The following is an 18,763-nucleotide window of genomic DNA, read 5'->3' as shown; positions in this document are numbered from 1 at the left end:
TCAAAGACACATGATATCCAATATGGTGTTCCACAAGGCTCTATCCTGGGTCCGCTACTCTTCTCAATCTATATGCTTCCATTAGGTCAGATTATCTCAGGGCACAATGTGAGTTACCACAGCTATGCTGATGACACACAGCTGTACTTATCAATAGAACCTGATGACCCTGACTCTCTCGATTCACTAACACAATGTCTTACTTGTATTACTGAATGGATGAATAGTAATTTTCTCAAGCTAAATAAAGAGAAAACTGAAATTTTAGTGATTGGCAATAATGGATACAATAAGGTTATCAGAAATAAACTCGATGCGTTAGGATTAAAAGTCAAGACGGAAGTAAAAAACTTAGGAGTAACAGTTGACTGTAACCTGAATTTTAAATCGCATATTTATCAGACCACTAGGACAGCATTTTTTCACTTAAGAAACATAGCAAAAGTTAGACCTCTTATATCATTGAAAGATGCTGAGAAAGTAGTTCATGCTTTTGTTTTCAGTCGACTAGATTACTGTAACGCACTCCTCTCAGGACTGCCCAAAAAAGACATAAATCGTTTGCAACAAGTGCAGAATGCAGCTTCTAGAATCTTAACTCAGAAAAGAAAATCCAAACACATTTCTCCAGTTTTGATGTCACTATACTGGTTACCTGTGTCTTTCAGAATTGATTTTAAAATTCTGCTTATGGTTTATAAAGCCTTAAATAATCTCGCTCCATCTTATATATCGGAATGTCTGACACCCTATATTCCAAATCGTAACCTTAGATCTTCAAATGAGTGTCTCCTTAGAATTCCAAGAGCAAAACTTAAAAGAAGTGGTGAGGCGGTCGGCCTTCTGCTGTTATGCACCTAAAATCTGGACTAGCCTGCCAATAGGAATTCGCCAGGATAATACAGTGGAGCACTTTAAAACACTGCTGAAAACACATTACTTTAACATGGCCTTCTCATAACATCACTTTAACTTAATCCTGATACTCTGTATGTTCAATTCTTCATAATAACTATTCATGGTGGCTCTAAAACCCGTAATAACCACTACTCTCTCTTCTTTTACTTTTTCAGGTTTCTTTGTGGTGGCGGCCTGCGCCACCACCATCTACTCAAAGCATCATGATGCTCCAACATTGATGGACTAAAAGCCAAAAGTCTGCATGACCATCATCATCAAGTCCTTCCGTGAGAACCCTAAATACAAAGATGACTGTTTCATTTATGTGAGGTAGAATGCCCAGAGGGGACTGGATGGTCTTATGGTCTGGAATCCCTGCAGATTTTTTTTTTTCTCCAGCCATTTGGAGTTTTTTTGTTTTTTCTGTCCTCCCTGGCCATCGGACCTTACTCTTATTCTATGTTAATTAATGTTGACATATTTTAATTTCTTACTATGTCTTTTATTTTTCGATTCTTCATTATGTAAAGCACTTTGAGCTACATTTTTTGTATTAAAATGTGCTATATAAATAAATGTTGTTGTTGTTTATACCATCACTATCATGACTGAAGTGTTTTTTCAATGTATTTTTTTTTTGTTGTTGTTTTTCAAATATTTTGTCTATTCTGTAATTAATTCTATTTGCATTCCTTTAAGAATATATGCAGTTTTATTTATTATCTGCCCTGATTCTTATTTGTGGAGTCAGAGGAGGCAGGGCCACCTGATCCTACAGCTAGGGAACTACACACAGCAGTATAAATAATCACAGAAGTTTCAGCATTGACTTGGCTGGATTCCCGTGTGTTTGATTTTTGATTTTGATTTTTGGTTTTCCTGACTTTTGACTCCTGCATTTTTGTTTATATGTTACTGTCTAACTATGTTAAAAGGACATTCCTTGCTGGTTCCACACTATAAACCACCAATTAAGAAATTATATTATTTATGCAAGCTGAATCTTCAGGTCTCATGTAGAATAGTTAATCCATGCAGATATGTTGGGTCCAAATTTAAATAAATAACAACATTTACTTGTGTTTGTTAGGTAAATTTTCAATTAAGTAGAGAAAATGCAACATTTTACCCATGGCTTACTTTAATTAGAACATAGGTGATTGACAAATGAGAGGATAAGAATAGGAATTAGTTAAACTAGTGTCAGAGTAGTCAAACATAGCTAAAGATAAACTAAAAAAAAAAACACAGATCATTTCTCAAGTTTTAAGGAAGATCCCCAAATACAATGTTACTAACAAAATTAGTGTCACACCCAAAAGATTTTAAAGGAAAAATATTCTCAAAAAAAGCATTTTTTAATTAAATTGTTTCCTTACTTTGCATCAAAATTCAGACACATCTCAATGATGGCAAACGTCATGGATTAACAACCATGCAAAAATACAAAATAGAGGAGAGCATGCATAAAAAACACTAAATGACAGTACCAGTAGAAAGCAAATACATGAAATACAGGTGAAGTTATATTATTATAAGTATAGTGAAAAAAATGAGTGTCCAACAGGATATTTAGAGTAGCTGATGATAAGATAAGAATAGGCATGCAGGAAAACAGCCATGGGTCAGAAATACCATAAGAATCGAAAAAGAATGATTGCCAAAAGAAAAGGCACTAAACCAAACTCGAAGTACAACAAGAAGATTCAAGAAACTAAATATCCAGTGCATATCTTGGGTTAGCCTTTCCTAATTATCACTGAGAAGGATTGATTTAGCAACTTGATCAAAGTTAGAATGCCTGTGGATGTGCGCCCCCATGTATATAATATAATATAATATAATATAATATGTCATGTGACTGGCAACAGGCATGTAGTAAAAGTAAACAATTTGGCTCCGCCATACAAGGACTGACACAAAATACCAATGACTACACAAAAGAAAAAGTAGATAGCCAGGATTGTCAGAATCACAATAAAAAATATACTGTGTACAACAAAATTAAATGCATGCTAGTAAATGCAAAAATAATCAGAATGCGACATTACCTAAATAACAGTAAAAATGTATGTAAACAAATAACACAAAATTAGAGTATTATTTTTGTAAACCTCACTCTTTTGTTTTATGCATTTTTGGATAACTTTTATGTTCTACTTTTACAGTTTTCACTTATGTTTTTCCAATGCTTGTCTGTTTATTCTGAACTTGTGTCTTTTATTGGATTGCTCTTTTGGACTGCAGACAGTAATAAAAGATATTTTAATATACATATAAATATGGCTCCATTTTGGTTCCCAGACTGTCTCATAAGGAATGATGTTGTAACTTTCAACTTTCCAACATTGAGACTCAGCTTCCACTTCAAAGAGTCACAATTCACCTCTCAGCATGCACCAGTCAGCATGAAACTGACACTTTGGAGAGTTACAGTACCTTAAATTAATCACTGAATAAATGAATTTTGTAGCAGTTCTTCTACTAGAGAGCCTCAGTGATAGGAGCTGAAGTGTGTTACCAGTAGCAAAAGCAGTAATCTGCATAGAGTTGGAGAGGAATGAATCATTTTTCTTTTTTTCACCACAGTTGTTGCAAAGTGGAGATGATTTAAATTATTATTTTAAAGTACACCTCACTGTTTCAAGCATGTATTGGTTTCCCACACTGAACAGTTAATTAGACAGCAGTAAATGTTCCTATCATGCTGGGAGATATACTTAACAGTACTGTAAAAGTTTTAGCTGAGGAAATTAAAATGAATATCACCAATGTTGAAACATTGCTTTAAAATGGTGATTTAAAAGGCACTAAAATTTTCAAAGGAAAATTGTGCATACATATTTCTGGCATTTTTGTTGTGCTTGTCAAGATAGAAGACCTCCTACTATTTTATTGCACCTCAGATCTAAGTGTTTTCAAAGGACAAACAAAGTGGACATTCACAAACGGAAAAGTAATAAGTGAACTAAAAAACACAAATAACCAAGTACATGAATATTTCATTTATCAGGACATTCAACCATATGGTAAAAGCCAAGCAAAATGACACCTTTTATTGGCAAACTAGAAAGATTACAATATGCAAGCTTTCGAGGCAACTCAGGCCCCTTCTTCAGGCAAGATGGCTAACACGGTACAACACCCTAGTACTGCAAACATATGTTACAGATGCTGGTAAAGTTTTTAGTGAATTTGTGAATATCACAATTGACACATTAAAGTATACACTAATTGGAAATTTCTTATTTTATGTGCTCTAGCAGTGGGCTGAAATTTAAACACTTTATGCAACTGTAATTACTTTTGCTGGTAATTTTTTGCAAAACAGCTGCCGCTGAACAGATCCTACTGGCTTTAAATCCCATACCTGGTCTTCGTCTGTCAGGTGTCTACACATTCTCCCCATGTCTGTACTCTGGATTTCCTTCCAAATCCCCAAACGCTTACTATTTAGGTTGACTGGCGATTTCCATCTGACCTAGTGTGAGTGCGGCTGTGTGGGTCAGTGTGTAACTATGACAGACTAACACCCTGCCCAGTGCAGTTTTGTAGCCAGGAAAGGCTCTGGCCTCTCCATGACTCTAAATTTAATTAAGTAGTTTTGAGAGTGTTATGTTATTAATAAAACAGCCTTAAATATATTTTACAGAACACAGGTAAGGCTTATTTGTCTGTACTTACTGGAACCAATTGTATCTGCCCTCCTGAGAACTTAAACCTCATTTGCAAGTTTCTAGTCACCACTGCCTTCTACCATCTCAATGCAATTTTTTTCCGCACTACTAAGAAAATTTCCACAGATTCAAGAGGCTTATTATCTATAGTGCTTGAAGCACATTGGACAACCACATACTAAACCATGGGCCTTTTTTTAGGTTTTGCTTCAGGCATAACATTTATTTCATCATTTCTAAAAACAAGCGCAGCATTTTTTTTTCCATTTAGTTCCTGCTTTATGCTCCTTTTCAATAATTCTTTTATAAATATCCCTGAGTAATCATTTTTGTCATATATACACATTGTCTTTATTCTTTTACATAAGCCATGCCTTCCATTTATTTTTGCAGTATGACACATTTAATTTTTGCATTTCCTTAAAATCATCTTTTAGTACAAGTATTTTTGCTCTACCATTCTGCATTTTTGGTAATCTTCATTCTCAAAAAATATTATTTTCTCAGATTTATTTTCATCCTTAATGGTGATTATTTTGTGAAAAGATGAGGTTGATATAGGTGCCATTCTACTTTAGGGTTGGAAAAACCCGATTGAGGAAGGAGCCATTTGTTTTATGCATTACTTGCAGTTTCTTTTCAGTCAGGCTTGTTTAGTTTTGACAAATCTTCCAATTTTTAATCACTCTAAGATTTTTTAACATCCATAAAATTTCCAAGTATTCCTAATTTCAACGTTAAATTGCTACAGTATATATCTTTTCTCAGTGTATTGCCATAAGCAATATGCAACTCCTGACACTTCAAAGAACATTGACCTTCCTTAACGTCATTTAAATAGTCAGAATCTCTGAGGCTTTAAGAGTATCAATGTTACAAAGTCAATTAATAAAATGACTTAAACTATATTTTTATAAAATAGATAAAAGAAAATACTGCAGTTAGGCAGTCATGTAATACAGTTATAATAAAGCCATGTAATTGTAGTAGGTCACAGGCAAACTTTCAGAAAGCAATTAGTAAAGCATATACAGATACATAGTTATATAAAATGACCAGCACTAATAGACAAATGTGCTTTTGGTCAGCATGTCATTTATAAAATGTTTAATACTACTAGCAATGTACATGTAAAAATTAAGAGATATATTTTAAATAGATTGGGCTCTAGGCCTCTCCCCAGTTTTCTTCTGTGAGGAAAAAATGTGTAAAAATATGCATGGGTGAAAAAACTGAAACATATGAAAGCAAAGAGAAAAATCAAGTGATGTTGCAGATCCCAAGGACATGAGCTGCCTATGCCTGTGTTAGAGCTGTTAAGTGAAATAATGTCTGCAGGATATTCAGTTTGCTATTTAAACAAACACTGAAATCCTGTCACCACTCCAAAGAAACTCATTTCCACAAAATGTCAATTAAAATAACACTATTGCCAAAAGGTACATGAATACCCAACATCTGGACCTGTAAAGAAAAAAGTTTTTGTATGCAGTAGTTTTTCATGTACTCACGCTTTATACATCTGTTTGAACCAGGAGCTACAGCCCATCCTGAACAGCAATGTCCTCCACAGACATTAGGCCTAAGAAGCACAAAAAAGAAAACAAACACTTGAGTTTTTTTTCTAGATCAGTACACATTAAAAATACTACTGAATTTTACACTTGTGATATAAAGTGAAAAACATGTCTACTATTAGCTGTTTTTAAAAGAAAAATCTGTCCATCCTATGAACAGATGAATATAATTAAATAAAAATCAGGTTACCTCAGCTTTTAGCTAATATTCAAACATCTCTCAGAAAGTTTTTAGTAGTTCTTCTAGTTGGCATTTCCATCCCAGTTAGAACAAGGTATTGTAAGCAATATAATGCTAATATGTAAATTAATGAATATACATCTATAAAGACTGAAATCTTTGGATTACTGCGGTGGGCTGGCACCCTGCTCGGGGTTTGTTTCCTGCCTTGCGCCCTGTGTTGGCTGGGATTGGCTCCAGCAGACCCCCGTGACCCTGTAGTTAGGATACAGCGGGTTGGATAATGGATGGATGGATCATTGGATTAACAAAGTACAGACTGAAAACAAGGAACTTCTTAATCCTTTAAATGGATAGTTAATAATCACTAACGTGACTTTTGGCAAGCCATTAACCCGTCCATGTGCTATCTCTAAAACTAAACTATGAAATATATCTTGATATAAGAAATTACCTTGGGTAAACACTTTATTAAATATAAATCATTAGTAAACATTATAAAAATAAATAATCCAATGATTTGTTTTAAAAATATTATTTAGAACAGGAAAAAATATTAAATGACAAAACTGACAAAAACATAAATTCATGAATTCTGAAATATTTATATTTTTAAATGACCAAGATAAACATGGATTAATGTACATTAATTACTGTATATGATAAATATTTTCAGCCAGCATATTTTCCCCCATGTCCTACCTTGTTTTTTCTCCCGGTATTCCAACTTTCCTCTCACACATAAAAACCCCTTGGCATTCTGTTCACTTGGGGCCACTTTGCTCCCCACAACCCTGACCTCAATAAGCAGCCTTAAAAACAGCTGCATGAATGCACATTTTCCTATAACAATATGGCATAACTCTATTGCGCACTAAGCTGATACCATATCCTGGGTTAATTTCTGCCTTTGCTGCCAGGAAAGACTGAAGGTTACTGTCAATTTACATTCAGAACATCTCAATGTGTTCTTCTCCATAAATCAATTTAGAAACACAGGAAGCCATCCTATCCTGGAGCAGAGGATACAAGATAACAGTGTAACTTTGATAGACAGGACAATGGTCTATCACAAGTTGTGACAACAAAGTATAAGGGTGCTGTACTTTATTTGAAATTTCGATAATGTCATGATCTTAATTCTCCATTCTTCCGTCTACAATGTAATAAATGAAAAATATCTCACTCATACTTATCTAACTATGCTACAAATTGATTTTTCATCCCTTGCTCTGTAGATCTTTAATGTGTGCTCACTGTATACTATTGATTTTAACCCCAATGGAGAAAGAAAAGGAAAAACTACAGGTAGGTACACATATACAGGTACAGTATTAATGGGATGGCTTATAAAAATGATGTCTTTTGAGGAGGTTAATGCTAAAGCATGAATACATTCCGTAAACAAATATTGGACTTGTGGAAGAAACCCCCCTGAGGAAGACAGGAATAGTTCAATCAATTACATTTTTATTCAGTCACTGATGAGTACATGGATTCTACGTTGCAAGGCAGAAGAGCAAAGTTCCATTTTTCAATTGACTTTTTATAATTTCTCTCTTCCTACCCCTTCCCCTTATTTATCGAAAAAAAACAAAATATCGTTTACTTAAGCATTTTATTTTATTACAGTAATGGGCCATCTTTTTATTTTTTATTTGTCAGTAAACCTAAACAACGAAAGGTCGTCTTTCCTGTGTCAAATAGACACGTTCCTAAACAAATTGGAAATTGTCCTAGGTCAGCATGCTGCACCCTGTCTTATGACAGATGCCTGTATGAATAACCTGCCGTTATTTAAAATGGCTTTGTCAGCTATTAACCCTAAGTAGCTTGCAAGCAGTTCATTTTTCTTTCACAGGCCCTCACCGATTTTTTTTTGAGGGTAACAATTTGAAACTGGGAAAATAAGAAAAACAACAACTTACATGTTTATCAAAATTTTTGAATTTGGTATTTAGTGTAATTTAAAGAATAAACAAACTTTTCTTGGATGTATCTATTTTTAGTGAAAACATTTTTGGGTATCTAAACTGTAATGCTTGATAGAAAGTGTTTCATTGCTGAATCAGCTTGATAAATCACATGTCAGTCCATTACAAGAACCACATATCTACATACCCACACCAGGCAAGTTATATTCATCAGTTAAGATAAAAACAAAGTGGAGAAAATGGAGAAAAATACAAATAGTGCACACATAAAGAGAATACAGCAAACTTCACACAGACTATGTATGCTCCAGAAATGTAGTCCAGGATTCTGGAGCTGTTAGGCAATAGGGCTACCCACTGTGTCCATTCAGAAACCACAAATTTACTTAAATGCATTCAAATAATCAAATAAGTTACTTTTAAACACATAACTTAAGAAAACAAGAATCCTCTTCCTGGGTCCAGAAATTATGAGATGACATTCAGTTTTATAATTGTACAATCATACAAGGAGTAATCATGCAGAACTTGCAAGTGGTGAGAAGTTATTTAAAGAGGAGATACCAAAACAGTAGTCAGACAAGCCTAATCATAAACACTATATTTGACAGATCTAACTAAACAAAAGCAGATAAGTAAGTCTTATGAAGTTGTAATGAACAATGGTCAAAACCACAAAGCAAAACCTAAAAGGCCAAAAAAAAAAATAATTGCTCAAGAAGCTTGTTTTCTTGAGCCAGCAAGTCTTGTACCTTTGGAGGAAAAAGCGCAGATGCCAGTACAAGTTTTGGTATATGTATGGAGAGAAATCTTTATAAACAAAAAAATCATGGCTACACTGGCTCTTCGAGAGGCCTTTGCCAAATACAATATCATGTGGAGTGTTCAGGAAGACTTTTTCACTCCTCGACAGTGACTCATGAGCCCATATATCTACTATCTGGATCTCTGCCAGAGATCTCTACTGAAGGTGCAGGGTCTTTCAGTGAATAAATTCTTTACAACAGGCGCGTTTTAGATTTGACTTACAGACAGCTGAAAATGTCATGAAGATTATCATTTGCATGTCTCGAAAGTTCAGATGTCAAGGTCCAATTAAGAAGGGATATTAGCAGAATTCAGGATTTCCACATGTGATTTTTGCAGTACCTATGTGCCCACACGAATACCTTCAGTGATTGGAAAAATCAACATTCAATAAATATTCAGATCATCTGCCATTTTGAGTTTACCATGCATGATTTCTTGCCATTAAATTTAACTTAACATATATGAATATTTGAGATTTAGGGTGATTTTTTGTTATAAACAGATCAAGAAGGTAGGATTTAGAAACATTTACCTGTGTATACAAACATTTTTAAATCACTTGTGGTAACTTTTTGAAAATAATTATGCATTCAAATTTTGCATCATTCTTATTCCTATAAGTTAGGCCAGAGTTTCCTCTCATTGTCTAGAGACATTTAGTTAACTTTACCGGATTTGTTAATTTCTTTACAATGTGAACAATCCAATCTATGCAATTTGTGGCCTGTGAAGCTTTAAAATTGTATGCCACCAGGTTAAAGAAAAACACATTCTCAAACACACAAAAAATATGAAAATGAAAGCTAAGTACTATTAATTGCTCCAGGTGCCCTAAACCCCAACCTCAGCACCACCCTCTGTACCCATCATAATATCATCACGACCTCATCCATTTTGCTTGAATATTTTCCTAGGGTGACCTATACCTAACACAGTAGTTTGGGGAAAAAGAACAAGGCCCCATTAAGTTACTTAATATCCATATATAGTCCTCTAAGGAAAGATGATTAGCCCTGCACACACAATGCAACAAAGTCTGATGTGCCGAAGTTCATGGTGTTTGGAGAACAGAGACCTACATTCCAGTCAAGTGGTAACTGATGAAGATAATTCATGTGGGCCTCTCTGCTTAAGCTGCTGCCCCCGCGACCCGACCTCGGATAAGCGGAAGAGAATGGATGGATGGATGGTTGAGCGAGAGATCTCTTTTTCACTTTCCAGCCAGGATGGCAGAAATACGAAGACATCTATAGAATTTATGAATGAGGTTAATAAATAACAGAAAGTCTACATTTAACACTTTCACTTTCTTTGTGGTTCATTGTGGTGATAGACTATTTTTCAACAATCCAAACACACTTGTAGTAATAAACAAAATAGTACAATCTATGTATAACATAAGAACAGTAGATTAATACAGTATATACAAGTACTGTATATATATATATATAGTATTTAGAGGTATATAAACATAGATGAAAAACAATAACAAAAAAGAAATAAAATTACAACAGTTTAGTTGAATTTTTACTTCCTCCTAGAAAAAAGGGACTGTGACATGAATTCTATCAATTCAATGATCGAGATGGATAAGTTATTTAATTAGTGGTTAAGTTTCCAGTGCCTGCACCATGAAGATTGCATTAATTTTCTCTCCGATGGTCTACACTGGTTTACCTCCCCACAAATATAAGTGTTTTTGTGCGTGAGATGCTGCTCATCACTTTCATACTGGATTTAGGAAGCAACTTATAACAACTAGATGTTATCCTTCAAAAATACTTTTCAGTTACATTGATGCCAATATCCAGTATATTAAGTAACAATTAATAGTTATCAGAATCAAAGTAGGTGCACTTCTGGTCCAGCATAGGTAATGCTTTGTTTGGACTTTCAGTGTGTTTTCTTTTCCTTGTTTTAGAAGCTCACCTCCCTCATCACCTTGGTCGAACTGCCTGGTTGTAGGCAGTGCTGCAGACTTGATGTTTTTACGCACAGTGTCCTCTGTTGCTAGGAAAATTCCATCTGCTAGGTCAGCTGGTGCTCTGTCAGCTTACATCATTAGCAAGGCAAATGTGTGGATTTTACACACAGTCTCACACTCGCATGTTCACTTGCTTACCTGGGGCATGTTCTTACTCATGGCCCCCTTGTTCAGCACCAATACAGAAAACTCCTCCACCCTTCTTTTGTTATGGCCATACCCTATAGCCAATGATGTCCTGCTTTGGACAGGAGAAGTAACTGCTAGGTTGAGAGCAGTAAACTTGATAGAATGAGTGAAGATTTGGGACTGCAAAGGGTTTTTAAAGGAAGAAACAGACTTCTTTTCTGAGTGCACCTAAGTCAGTTCTTTTGGTTGACTAGTGGGTAAAGTTTAGTCCATCAAGGCTGCCAATGGAAGAGTTACATGTCTATGTTCAAGATTTGGTATTTAGATTGCACCTCGGACAGCAATCTCTGGGATGTCCCTGGGCTTGCGATTGATTATTTTATCAGATATGAATGCAGTCCAAAGAAATGCAGTTTTAGAAGGACTGAGGCTCTTTAGCCACATTAAGAGTGTCTGGTGCTTTTTTTAAGTCAGGGACTTCTTATGCAAAATGTACAATGTCAGTCTGTCCTACAACTTTCTAAATGTCCTTGTTCCAATATAAAGTAATTAATACCAGGCCTGTTACATCTAACTCATGAACTGCCAATACATCATTGGGATTTGAAAGTAAATCAGAGAAACCTGTGAAAACCTACAAAAACGTGACAAACCAGCAAGTTCTACAAAGCGGACAGATATTCATATCTGGTATCCATAAAATGTAATTCATACATTTATTTGATATTGCTATTCGAACAACTAATTCCTTGCAATTTCTGGATTCCAAAAATGATTCTGCCGGCCCTGAATGAAAATAAGTAGCCAATCTTGGATGGAATAAAGTCACCTTTTTACATAACATGCATGTATTTAGGATGTGGAAGTTAATCAGAGCATTGATGAAAATGGATAATGACATGTCCATACAGTGACAAGAGGTACGTGTCAAATACAAGCTATTGGGGTATTTTCAGCAGAGTTGGCACTCTCATCAAAATTTCATTAAACAAAATAATTTATCTATAATATAAAATCAGTCTTATTTTAACAACAAAACATATATAAAAATGTGACATTCCTTTGAAAAATATGAGCTGTAATTTTTCATATAAAAAATCATCTTGTGTCAAACGAACCATGTCAGGTTTTCAAACTGTATTATGTGATCCCTAAACCACATTTTTTGAATGCCTCTGGACATCAACACTGCATTTTATAATTTATGATATGCCAAAAGTTCAGTCCTGTGGTTTCCCTGTGGCTGAATTCACTTCTTCCAAACATTTTTACCTTTAATTGATCTACTTGTTTAATCACCACTTCTTTTTATTTATCATCTTATTTTGCATTCAGAAAAGTGCATTAATGTGAGATTTATATTCATGAGGAATTAAAAAATATTTATATTTTTGTCATATTTTTATATGCTTAATTGATTTTCTTTTTAATTCACGTTTTCTGTGTTTACTCACAATACCTGAATACTGACAATTGATGATAAGGAAAAATGAACACTGGTGCAAATGACACTGAATGTCAAAAGGTAGTTATTTAAGTGTTACTAACTTATATTCATATTAGAAAATAAAGACATAAATAAACAGAAAACTACAAAAAATATATTTTAAGGTAAAAAATGAATGCTAATGAAAACGTATAACACACAAATTCCTGCTTCATTCAGTAAAAAGTGAGCATGACAAGTTTGTTATTTATGGATTGATATTTCAAAAAACACACTCACTCAGACTGAGAAGTTACAGCTGCCTTTATTAACATAGGAGTCCAATTGAAAGAAGATATTGGTGGAGATGGAAAGCTGCCGTCACAAGGGGCCTGCAGAACTAAATTTCAGAATGCTGCTAAAAGAGAGAAATTGCCCTAGTTTTATGTTTAAGTAGTCACATTATGTTTTATGATGTTATTACTGAAATGTAACAATACTTCAGCCTTGCCAGACAGAAAGTAATGAAACATTCTGCCCTTGTACTGTATTTCAATATGAAATTTGTGAATAGGATCAGTTAATGATTACTGCCATAAAAAAAAAGTTTCCGGTTTACTGGAACAATAACCTCCTGGATCTGCATATGGTTAATTTAAATGGTCAGTGTACATCACAGCAAAGATATTACAGATCAGGTTTAAAAGTGATAAAATTATACTGAAGGCAAGGAAAGTTATATTTTATCATGTCTTTACATTTGTCTGACATTTCCAAATTTTATTTGAGGCTACAGAACTATTAATATTTCCTGGTCGGAACACAGTAGTGAATGCTTCATATTCTTGCAACATTCCTTATTAAAACTGTAATTACCTTTAAATGTTCACTCACCCATGCATTTTCTTAATCTGTTTATTTATGAGGTGTATAGGGAACTTAATGCTAGACATACACCACATGCACAGGTTCTTGCAAACAAAAATCGATCATCAGGGTCTCCTGGTACGAAGGGTCCAAGAATTATTGTATGTTATCTTATAAAAAACCCTCCTACCTTTGCCTACTGTCACTAATAATCTGCAACTATGTGAATGTTACACAGCCATCACACCATTTCAAGTTATGTTTGACGGACCAAGTAGTATAAAGACACTATATGAAAAAAACATCCTAGCTGAAGCCAAATGGGACTAGTTCTGATACACAGCATTTGTAAAATCAAGCAGAGAATACAACAACAGATCTAACAAAGTGCATGTGTATAATATAATTTATTGCCAAGTCAAGTCGGGGAGCATGCACTGGTACAGTGCGTTGCCGCACCCACTACACGACGAAACAACTCAAAATTCCGGTTGGCAACCCACCAGGCAGACACATGGTCCAGTCCCACCCTCCGGAAATGACCCTCTATCTGTCGCAGCCAAGTGTTACGTGGGCAACCCCTTGACCTAGTCCAGTCACTCGGGTCCCCAACATTGAGGATCTTATGAGCCGGATCACCCTCTGGGAAACACGCCACATAGCCGTAGTGCCATAACTGATGCTCCCTCACAATGCAGGAAATGTGCCTCATTCAGGCCGCTCATTCGACACAAAGTCAAACCAACAGTACCCAAGGATTTTCCGGAGAGACACAGTACCAAAGGAGTCCAGTCTTCGTCTCAGGTCACTGGATAGCATCCATGTCTCACAACCATATAGCAAGACAGGAAGCACCAGGACTGTAAAGACTTGGACCTTCGTCCTTTTGCATAGATATCTGGAGCGCCACCCACCCCTTTCCAGCAACCTCATGACCCACCATGCTCTCCCAATCCGTCTACTGACTTCATAGGAAGAGTCGCCAGAGACATAAATGTCACTGCCAAGGTAAGTAAACCTCTCAACGAGGTCGACACTCTTTCTGCAGTCAGACACATTGCTGATGGCTGTGCCCAAGAGGTCATTAAAGGCCTGGATCTTGGTTTTTATCCAGGACACTCACAAGCCCAGACTTTCTCGTGCGCCCTGATCAGAACCTCCATTGACTCAGCGAAGATCACAGCATCGTCAGCAAAGTCAAGATCCATGAATCTTTCTTCACTAACAGATGCCTCACAGCCTCTGGACCCCACGACCTTGCCCAACATCCAGTCCATATAAGCATTGAACAGAATAGGAGCAAGAACACACCTCAGACGAATCCCAGAATCAAATGGGAAAAATACAGTGGTTCTGCCTCCACTCTGCACAGCACTCACAGTACCAGGGTACAGGCTGGTCATTATATATTATATATATTCGCGTTTGCACTCCATGAGAACCCTCACTTCCAGGATGTGGTCGATGGTAGACTTCTTGGGCATAAAACCAGACTGTTCCGGTCTCTGGTAAGTGAGCAAGTGATCACGGATCCTATTGAGGTCGACCTTAGCAAGGACCATACCCGGCACTGAGAGCAGTGTTATCCCCTTGTAGTTGTTGCAATCACCCTTCGATCACCCTTCCCTTTCCAGATAGGGATGTCAAGCCCCATTTCCAGTCAGTTGGGATGATGCCAGTCTACCAAATGAAAGCAAAGATTGCTTGCAATGCAAGGAGGACAGCCTTACCACCAGGTTTTGAAACAATTTTATTGCCAGTTTGAAACAATTTATTATAGTGTTATTGACTGCACTACCATTTATCAACCAATTCTTTGCATATACTGTAACATTATCTTTGGATTATGGCCCAGGAGGTTGCTTGTATCTTTCAATGTATTTTTCTATTTATGACAAAAATAAACTATAACAGACACAAACAGTATCTGTGTAACAACTGTATCAAGATACTATATAAACATGTTTAATACCATGTCATGAAACACTTCTGGGAACCTTCAGAGATACATCTTAAGGATAATATGTGCCATAACAGCAAATGAACTCTCAACTATAAATGAACTTCTGCTTTATTGAGTTGTTATTGTTCTCAGCATTGCAGGATCAAGTTGGAATTGGGGTAGTGCTAAAGGTATTCTCTGCTAAAACAACAGACTTGATCAAGGTGCAGAATCAGGATCGACACCCACCTCCCCTTGTACACTCAACAGTGTCAAAAAAGTTGCTACTAGTATTCTTGTGCTGTACCATGTTCCAATATCTAGAGGTCTGATAACAGCAGTGTTAATCAGGAAAAAGTGACATTTCCACAGACTTCACAAACCATTCATTTGAAAATTTCTACTTGGAAACTGACCTCTTGGCCACTTTGGTGAGCACATTCAAGGACCTCTTACTGTCACTGAAGTAAACTCGGGTCCACTCAGCAGGTGCTGATCTCAATTATCTCTTTCTTTCTCAATTTGTCTCTGTGACTAGACACGGTCTATGGAGTCATGGAGTCACTTGTATGGATACATAAGATCAGCTCTAACTCCAGCGTCTAGGTACGTGCCACTGATGCCACGCAAATTGATTAAGGTAGAACCATTACTTCAAGGAAGCAGTCTCAACGATTCTACAGCATGAATGACACCTTTATTTCACAATAGACAGGTGCTAGAAATTGTCATGGTTTACCAGAACAATAAGTGTACATTGTAAGCAGTAAAAACATTCCTGAAATCCAGCAGCATTCTCAATTACACTTTCTTTTGTTTCATCTGACAGCTCTCAGTCCTTATCTGACAGTGCAGATCCAGACTCATCACCAATATGCAAAACATTTGAACAGTATTCCTTTAGACAACAGCGATGGCCAGGTTTTTGATGCTGTACTGCAAAGATCTTTATGACACTCAATACATTTCACAGTCTAGCAAAAAAATAAATAAAACAATATATTCTAAGCAACTTTTGTCGATGCTTAAAAGTGATTTAGGCTTTCTACATCTTGATGTTGAGTTCTGTTGACACAAGTTGTGAAAGTGTAAATCTGGAACTTACAGACAGCGACAATACTTGTTGCTATGCTCTTTTTTGGCAAATGTAATTTTAGAGTATACTACTGTACTGAGTCTACTGTTGTTGTAAAGGAGAGCATTGTGCACAGAGTAAACCTTTGAACCTCTTAATAAAATGCTTGCATTTATGCCCAAACATTGCATTTTTAAACTTCCAATTAATCAAAATAATAAATGGCTAACTAATGGATACGCAAAACAGCTGCTAGTTGCAGCCCTAATATACAGAATATCATGTAAATTTAGAACCAGTTGGTTTAGAATTCAGTATTTTCCGTTATCTGTCATTCCTTTGCATGTGAATTCATTTCAAGATGTATCATATTGCATTGCAAGTTAATTCGTGGGCTGGAGGCAAAGATGAAGAGAACAATGCTCCGTGCTGGGTTGATTATTTAATTCCTCAGCATCTCTGGACTAGTGAACATCTTACTCTCAACAAATTAAGGGAATGAATCTTTTTTAGTTTTGAGCACCTAAAACGGGTCTTCACAATTCTCATAGTCATTGACAAAATTCCTCAATCAGAGTTGTTCCTTTTTTAAATAGTAAATCATATATTTGTGTTTAAAATTAAAGGAAATGTACATTTAACTCAGTAGCCTGGCAGCATTTCTGCGCAAAAAGTGCCATAGAAATCTGCAATAAATGACTTAGTCATGTAGTCGACACAGAAACCTTGGCAACTTTTGACAAGATATTGGGACAGCTTAACTACTTCTTAACCAAGCAGGTTTGATGGACTGAATTGTTTCCACTCATTTGTCAGACCTATTTATTTTTTAAGTTCTTCTGTGTTCTAAGGTATAATAATGCTTTCAGTGTATATCTTAATCTTACATTTAACTGAATTTGTTTTTGCCTAATTATATTAATGTTGAATTTATCATACTAAATAGGTTTGTTCTTTTTCATCTTATAAAAATGAGGAAGCAGTCTGAACCACAGCATAGGACTATAACATATATACATTAAATAATGGCTGAGTGACAGGTGGAGGTGATACCATTGCCTCTGCTTACATACACCAATAAGAATATCAACAGATATTGTTAATAGCCAAAGAAGAAATAGGCATTTTGTGAAGTATGATAAATCGAACACAATCCCATTGCTGCAAACAAATGCAAAAAACAGATAATGATTATTGTCTTTGCTCTAGAAAACTAAGACATATTAAGATTCATTACCATAATACACACAGCAGAGACACTTATGACATAATACAATACATTATATGCAATGTTGACTGTCTATTTATCGAAAAAATAGTAATTATTGTAAAATATTCAGCATGCATGGACATATAGAATTCTAGCCAATAGGCGTATCACTAAGGAGTATGCACAGTTTATCTACACACATTTAGACACATGGTAACCAGGAGGGTTTTCTTTATTCTCCATGGGACATTCTGTTATAGATGTAGCAAAAATGAAAGGTTTATAACATTTGCTCAACAGATTGCTTTTTTTATTTTGACTTGCTGTTTCTGCATAACACGTGTAGTACTAGAGTCATCCAGGTCCTACGCTGGGGACTCTCTTTCCTGAAGGTACTGTAGGTATGACTCACTGTATTCTTTCCTGTTCATTCGTGATAATTATAAAAATTATGAAAATCAAAATCCTTAGAGATTATATGATAAAATACACCTTATGGAGTCCAAATGAAAACGATAATAAAATTTTTCACATCAGCAATTAATTAAAAGTGATTATGCTAGGCCTGGTTTATTTCTTTTCATAAAGTACTATATAACGTGCTGCTAAAGGTTACATCAAATTTTAGTGAAATGCATGCTGTGAGGTTAAGTGTTAGTTTTTAGTGTGAGATTGATCTTATGGCTAGACTTGAAGCAGATGCTATGATTCCTGAGTCAAGTCCACATCATAGTTTTATGCAGATAAAAATAAGATGGCTTTACTGTATAAATATCCAAATAAAATTTGATAATAGTTTAAAAAGTAGTCAAATACTATACAGAAGAGAATATCCTTCCATCCATTATCCAACCCCCTATATCCTAACTACAGGGTAACGGGGATCTGCTGGAGCACAAGGCACAGGGCACAAGACAGGAAACAAACCCCGGGCAGGGTGCCAGCCCACCACAGGGCGCGCACACACACACACACCAAGCACAATTTAGGATCGCCAATTCACCTAACCTGCATGTCTTTGAATTGTGTTGGGAAACCGGATAACCAGGAG

General features: G+C 35.8%; 1 protein-coding gene across 2 annotated transcripts in view; it reads right to left on the bottom strand.

Annotated features, from left to right (window-relative positions):
* LOC120519151 (latent-transforming growth factor beta-binding protein 2-like) overlaps positions 1–18,763 on the bottom strand; it is a 389,450-nt gene that overhangs the window by 337,312 nt on the left and 33,375 nt on the right. For both annotated transcript variants that reach the window (XM_039742299.1, XM_039742300.1), the window contains exon 2: positions 6,089–6,159. In XM_039742299.1, the coding sequence (XP_039598233.1) occupies positions 6,089–6,159 (71 nt within the window). The remainder of the gene's footprint in view (positions 1–6,088; positions 6,160–18,763) is intronic.

The sequence above is a fragment of the Polypterus senegalus genome, chromosome 18 (assembly GCF_016835505.1).
Source record: "Polypterus senegalus isolate Bchr_013 chromosome 18, ASM1683550v1, whole genome shotgun sequence".
Classification (NCBI taxonomy): Eukaryota; Metazoa; Chordata; class Cladistia; order Polypteriformes; family Polypteridae; genus Polypterus; species Polypterus senegalus.
Note: the sequence above shows the minus strand (reverse complement) of the source record. Positions and strands in the feature narration are given on the sequence as shown.